The sequence below is a fragment of the Olea europaea genome, unplaced genomic scaffold, assembly GCF_002742605.1.
Source record: "Olea europaea var. sylvestris unplaced genomic scaffold, O_europaea_v1 scaffold1929, whole genome shotgun sequence".
Classification (NCBI taxonomy): Eukaryota; Viridiplantae; Streptophyta; class Magnoliopsida; order Lamiales; family Oleaceae; genus Olea; species Olea europaea.
In genome coordinates this window covers 3,860-10,958 of record NW_019237118.1, presented here as the reverse complement: position 1 = coordinate 10,958, position 7,099 = coordinate 3,860, and the positions used below count along the sequence as shown (strand labels likewise).

The 7,099-nt window shown below is 32.0% G+C and overlaps 1 protein-coding gene across 1 annotated transcript; it reads left to right on the top strand.

Moving 5' to 3' along the window:
• The first annotated feature begins 3,393 nt into the window (after positions 1-3,393).
• On the top strand, positions 3,394-6,086 carry LOC111379072 (subtilisin-like protease SBT3.9). Its single transcript, XM_023002396.1, has 3 exons — positions 3,394-3,608; positions 4,588-4,685; positions 6,007-6,086. The coding sequence occupies exons 1-3, from the start codon at positions 3,430-3,432 to the stop codon at positions 6,084-6,086; spliced, it is 357 nt and encodes a 118-aa protein (XP_022858164.1). The 5' UTR covers positions 3,394-3,429.
• The last annotated feature ends 1,013 nt before the right edge of the window (positions 6,087-7,099 follow it).

Below are 7,099 nucleotides of genomic sequence, written 5' to 3'. Positions count from 1 at the left end.
CACAAAAGTTCAAATTGAAACCCAGTCTTAAAGGAACAACAAAGAAAATTGAGTTCATTTGTATCCCTGGTACAAAAAGGACATCATGAAAGAGAATAGCATGGCCACCATGTAAATGTAACTTGCATGTACCGATCCCTTTCACATCCACTCTATCATTGTTGACGACGTATATCCACTTTGACCTCGTTGAAAACTGAGGTAACTTCACAAACGTTTCTTGATCTCTGGTTACATGGTTTGTCACTTCTAAGTCTACAATCTATATAAGATAAGATTCAGTTAGCATAACAGAGCTTGAAATATAAACAGCGCTAAAAGAAGTATTTATAAGAGCTGCCTTCTTTGGCTTAGAGCATTCTAGAGCAAAATGACCCAGCACCTGATAGTTGAAGTATTTCAGCTTGCGTTTTTCTTTCTTCTTTCCAACTATTTACTCTTCTCGTTGCGCTTGGGTATTTTTTTTATGTCCTTGTCCAGTTTCTTTTTTCTTCACTTCCCGCCTTTGAACCAGTTCTTCTTACATTTAAAGCTTGAAGCTTTTCTAGAACTAAGTTCAGCCACAAAAGCGTGATCTCGCTGCTTATCGAAGAGTATGTGACCAATTGACTTTAGCTCCCTAATCATAGTAGACATGATCCTCATGTACTGTGAGATGTTGTGATTAGGAAGTTTCTTGTAAGTATCAAACTTAATGTTTACTTTACAAGTCTATTTACATTAATATCACTATATTTCTCTCTCAAAATATGTCCAGATGTCATGAGCAATTAGGAACTGTTCAAACTCATGAATGAGATCGTCCACCATGAAACTTTCCAAAATTGCACGAGCAGTGAAATCTTTCTTTTTCATGTCCAGTAAGTTTCCTGATCCCTTCTCTGTTGAGCAGTTGACCTACCCCCGTATCTTCAATCACCTAGTTAATGTCCTCAAGGCAATCTTGTTCCTCCAACATATATCAAATTTTATGGCACGAAGTATTATAGTTCTCGCTATTCAATTTGTCACCTTTATTAAGGTCAGCTATAATATTTTTAGATGTCATGTCTGCCAAAATTTTAGAGACAATCATATAAATGTTTATTTGTGCACACATATCGTTTTGCTCTCATGCAAATTAAGTTTTATGATAATTAATAGTAGACATAGAATCGAAAGTCCACTAAGTTCCCATAATCATCCATTATCCTAATGTTTCATTATTACAAAATTATATCATAGTGTAAAATCATAAATTCTAAGTCAAAATTACTTAAACCCTTTCAATCTTAAAACTCCTACTCAATTAAACAATTAATCATGTACAACACAAGCAAGACATTTTGACTATATGTGATAAACATGAAATATAAATATATAAATCTCAAAATGTCAAATTTATACACGTGATCATATTAAACTTCTTTATTCAACTGCTAGATTTGAAAAAAAAAGTTTACATAGATGTTGTTTGATAATATGAACTAAATACGTATCTAAATTGATCATAAAATTCTTATTTTCTGAATTTCATTTTCTAATCAAAATCCCGATCAGATAGTTGTAACATAGAGGTGGTGAATTATCTAGAATTTCAATAGCAATATCATGCTAATGTTTAGGAAGTGTCCTTATTAGATGATACATATTCTCCACCTCAAATGTAGGCTATCCCAAATGCATTACTTTTTGACGCATTATTCGAGATATTTTATGTGTTATACTAGAGTATGTCGTGGATCCATTTCATAATTTCAATAAGAACATAATTTTTCAATACATTCCATACCCATGCTTTATTAGCAACTCCTCTAACGATGATAGAAGTGCACATATATCCAACCATATCTGAAAATCCTAAAAATTAGAAACTAGTCATAATGGATCACATAATCTAATCAAGACCCATACAACTCATGAACTTATCTAGAACATGGTATTTTAAATACTCTCAAAGTATTTATCATTTTCAGAAAAATGAGAGCAATTCAAAAAATGACTCCCACTAAGAAAATACCATTAAATGAATATTTTCGATTTTATAAAAATATTTTCAGAATTTAATCAAGTAAAAAAATATTTTTAATTTTTCTATTAATTTATTTCAATAATATAAAATAAAAAATATTTTTGATTATCTGAAATTATTTTAATTGCATATAAAAAATCAAGAATATTGGAAATATCAATATTCTAAATTGAATTTGGAATTACCAATATTCAAAATAATTTTGGGACCAACATACAACTTTTTAAATTGATATTGGAATTATCAGCATCCAAAAATAGTTGTGGGAACAATTGAAAATTGCATTTGGAATAATTATCACCTCCACATGGCAACAACTTCTGTGGGTTTTCTTTTTATTTTTATTTTTTAAAGTTACTGTTCATCGTCCAAAAAGGGGCAAATTTTTTAACAAACTTTGGAAGGTCATATATTCTTCAATTCTAAGCCAAAATTAATGTTCTTTATTTATACTTAATAAGGTCTTGAGAAGATTTATCCAACTATACCAAATGGACAGCTCAAAACCTTAACTGTAGAAAGTTATCGTGCAATGGAGGTTCAATTTTCTCAACAAGGTTTGATTTTTCTTCCAAAATACGAATCCAAACGAAGTGAAATATTACAGATATTTTATCAACAATACCATGTATATATGATATAAATTTCATGAGTTTATATGAAGTATATCAAAAGTTGTCATTAATTATAAAATGTGCTTGCATTTTTTTAATGGAATTTTAAGTTGTAAAATTTATTTGAAAATCCCAAAACGAGGTTGAGTCACTTGCCTCTTGATTGCTTGTTTTCCGCATCGTTTTATACGTGCTTCTTGGTCAAACGATCACCAAGGAAGGAGATTGATGTTCAAAATTCAAGAACCAAATTTGAGATGTACATTTTACCAATCTCAAGTCACAGCCCTCATTTTCTGTGAATTGTTCTTCTACAAATTTTGCATGATGTCTTATGGTTTTAATTGTGGTGAAAGTTATGTAACAGTTATGAGGGATGGGAGATTGAACTTGAAACTTAAAAATCAACACTTCCTCCGAAAATCATTTCATGCAAATGAGTCAACCTACATGGCAATCCATTTAAACAACAGTTCTCACAATGTAAATTCTTATTGATTCGGCTTTTTCATGAGTAGCATAACATAAATAAAATTTATTACATGATCAATGGGTTTTCTGTTTCTTTTACTTAAAATTGAAATATACGACTCTGGAAGTAACTGAAGAACGTTGAAAGAAATAAAACGGTAGTACCGCAACGGTTACAGGGAAATTATTTAAAAAAAAAAAAAAAATCTTCTATAAATTCAACGCTGAATTTGTCCAATACTTTGGTCCAGGCATAAAATCCAAGAATCTGCACAATTTGGGATTTTCATAATCAAATCGAAGTCCCAATAAATTCCACTTTTGAAGAAAGTTATGCAGAAAATCCACTTCTTTCTCTTCACCATTTTCTTTTTGTTCTTGACCTCGAGAACAGCTACGGCCGCCGATTCATCGTTGTCTGAAGCTAAAGTTTACATAGTATACACCGAGAAGCCCGAAGGACAAGAGCCCGAAGCCTATGCTATCAAGACCCTTTCATCTGTTCTTGGCAGGTTCAATTTTCCCCCCTATTGGTTTGTATTGTTTTTCTTTTTATATTTGTATTTAAATTTATACCTTTAAATTTAGAGATGATCTTGTCACGGACTGGATTAAAATATTTAGAATGATCGTGTCGCGAGCTGGTTTATCCTATCACAAAGTGGGTTTGAATTTATAGAACAATCCCATCACACACTGGTAATACGACTTATAAATCTTCTTTTAAGATAATGTATTTTGAACTATTTTCGATTTATGTATGAACCATTCAATATACCTATTATATAGTTCTTGAAATGAGCTTCAAGATGATATAGGTGATTTGTGGATTCGGCTAGCATACGATCATCAAAAAAATTTCAAAGTTAGCATGTTATCTAAATTCTCGAAATACTAGTTTGAATTAGCCTAATTTGACAAACCGTAACATTTGCTATGGTTGGCCGTTTCACGTGCCATTAACGTAGAAAACTTGGTCGTGAGTATTTCGAAATAATATTAAGAACGTAATATTTCAATTTCGTTTGACATCTCATAATCACTTCGAAAATTAAGATAAAAACATAGAAAAAAGACCTCAAATTTTTTTTTGGGGGGGGGGGGGTCACGTGACCACCCATGTGGTTTGAATCTATAGAATGATCATCTGATCTGGGTTTAAATTTGTAGAATGATCATACCACGAAGTGGGTTTGAATTTATAGATGGTCCTATCACGAACTTTGTATGCTATCTGTAAAATGATTCTATCACGAGCTGGGTTTAAATTAGTAGAGTGATCCTATCATGATCTGGGTTTAAATATATAAGTAAATCTATTGTGAACTGGGTTTTTGCTGTTCCAACAAATCACAATGTAATATTCAATTGTCTCATGCTTGTTGTAAAAATTCACTACTCTTTTTCCCTGAAATGTGCAATGGAATTTGTGAATGTATTTAAAGACGGGTATTGATGGATTTGTTTGAATTGTTATGGGTATGCTAAAAGTGAGGATGCTGCGAAAGAAGCTTTGATATACATTTACAAGTATGCTGCAAATGGATTTTCTGCTAAGCTGACTCCCGATCAGGCGTCTCAGCTGTCGAGTAAGTTTTCTCATTCTCCCTGAAGCTGGAGAAATTATAGGCTTGTGTTTATAAGTTAACTTTTTAATCTTAGCCAAACATGCTCGTAGTTTTAAAGTTTGTGTGCTGAGGGCATTTGCCCAGCGTGCATATGTTTCCTCTAAATTTAATACTCAGTCCTTCCCAAATGCATTTCAACAATGCCATTTGGAACATCCACGAAAAGGATCTCAACTGGAAACAACAGCATGAAACTAGTTTTGTCAAGATTTAAGTTGAAGTTTATATATCAGTCCTCTGCTTAATTGATACCTAGGAACATTAATATCTACATTCCATGGTGTTCCTACGTCATTGATCCGTGTCTTTGAATACACCATAAAAATATGGTTTCAAATGCATAAATCTTGATAACTGTATTGATACATAATGTTAAGCTGTGAAGCCTAATTATTGCTTCTACGCAAACTATAAACGGATCAACATTTTACTGTAGCTACAGACGATGATATCGTCTCACATTGAAACGAATCTCTTTAAATCTTGTGTGTTCTTTTGTGTTTTTTTATCTCCTAACTGCGATTTTATTGCTCCTAGTGGAATAGAATTAGGATTTCTAATTCACATTATACAGCATAGATGCTTGAGTTGAACAACTCCCATGCTTATACTTTTGTAAGGATGTGGTTTTGTGAGGACGGAATTAAAAGCTCCCGTTCGATCACCATCATTTTAAAACTCATTTTTCATCAAAATCATTTTCAATCACGCATTTTTCAATAAAATGATTTTACATTAAATTCAAAACTTTCATCTACTTTTTAACCACATATTCCCAAAATAAAATAAAATAAAATAAAATTACTGTTACAAAATCTATTTTCCCAAAAAGTGAGGCTCAAATAAACTCAAAAGAATATTGTGATTTCTATCTGAGTTTGAGTCCTAAAAAGGTAAATTTAAAACTTATTTTGATCTTGCGAAATGTAGATGAAAGCAAATGTTCTAAAGATTGTCTCTTAGACTTTGTGTCATTCTTCATCTAAGTCAAGAACTTCCATAGGAGTTAATTTCCACTTTGTGAATATTAAACATGTGGTTAAGTTGTGTTATTTATTCATTAGTAGAGCATATATGGACGTAAACTCTGACATTTTTGACAAAACAAGTAGTCTTCTTGATATTTGGTTCTGCTTGCACATGGAATATGAAACGAGTCCAACTTTTTTGTAGCCATGAACCCACCCTCTACGCATTTGTTTCTTGAATGTCAAGTTTGAATTTTGTTCATTTTTATCAATTTACTATTATCCAGAAAATTGATTGGTTACTATTGTGGCAGAAATGCCTGGCGTTATTCAGGTCGATCCCAGCCGAACACTCCAGCTGGACCCCGGTCCACCAGGGAACTTGCTTGTGTGAAGAACTTGTATCGAGCGGTTATTTTATGCACTAAATATCAAGATGAAAATAAATAGATACTTCTGAATAAAACCTTGTTTGTTCTTGTTCAAGTGTAAGCATTGTTCTATAAAGTATAAAGTGTGACTAGGGGCGAAGCTGAATTTTCAAGTTTTATGAGCTTAAGCTAGTCTATACTTAAAAAAACATTTTCTTATTTTAAATTTTTAATCATTTTAAAAATTATTTAGTAATTAAAATAATGCATATTAAATATATAAAATTACAACATACAATATTTACTTAATAACTCCAACCATTAGTTAATTATACAATTTTCAAGTTTTCGAAATGCAAAAATTAAAATATTTTTCATAATTTCAATTTTTAACTAGACAAGTCTTACATAATAGATTTATAGGAACTTTATACATGCTTTTGGTGTTTATAATCAAATGAGTTTCAAGATCATAATTACATAATGTAGATAACGCAAAAAGTTAAATCTTATTTAACTATTTAGATAAAGTCATTTTTTAAATTTTGTACAGAAATTTTTTTCAAAACTTGAAATTAAAGTCAAATGAAAGTTTTTTTTCTTTTTAAATAGTAATAAGCTAAAGTTAAATAAAAGACTTAAAAAACTAATAAAATGCATCTATGGAAGGCGAAAGAAATTAAGGAAAAAATTTAACCATTTAGAAATTGGAAAAAAAAAAAAGCAATTAGGCGAGAAGGGAGACGTTTTGCCCAAGCTTCGAACCTAGGTGGTGCCTAGGTGAGGGGGGCAATCGAGCAGAGCGGTTCGTCGGCTTGGTTCTTAAGAAGGAGGCTCGTAGGCTGCTTGAGCTCGTCCAAATACGAGCCCGAGCTGAGCTGGCCCGCTCGCTAGACGAGCCGAATTAGCTTGGCTCACACACAAGCGAATGGCTCGTGGGTTCAAGGCTCGTAAAAAAGGGACCAAAAAAATCAAGAAAAATTTTAAAAACAAACTGAGCTTGACGAGTTCGGCTTGTCAAAGTGACGAGTCGAGC

What these genes read in the sequence shown, in the direction of transcription:
- LOC111379072 (XM_023002396.1), top strand. Translation starts at nt 3,430, where the DNA reads ATGCAGAAAATCCACTTCTTTCTCTTCACCATTTTCTTTTTGTTCTTG. An exon ending in CTTTCATCTGTTCTTGGCAG is followed by an intron (nt 3,609 to 4,587) that starts GTTCAATTTTCC and finishes GTATGCTAAAAG; the next exon opens with TGAGGATGCTGCGAAAGAAG. An exon ending in TCAGGCGTCTCAGCTGTCGA is followed by an intron (nt 4,686 to 6,006) that starts GTAAGTTTTCTC and finishes CTATTGTGGCAG; the next exon opens with AAATGCCTGGCGTTATTCAG.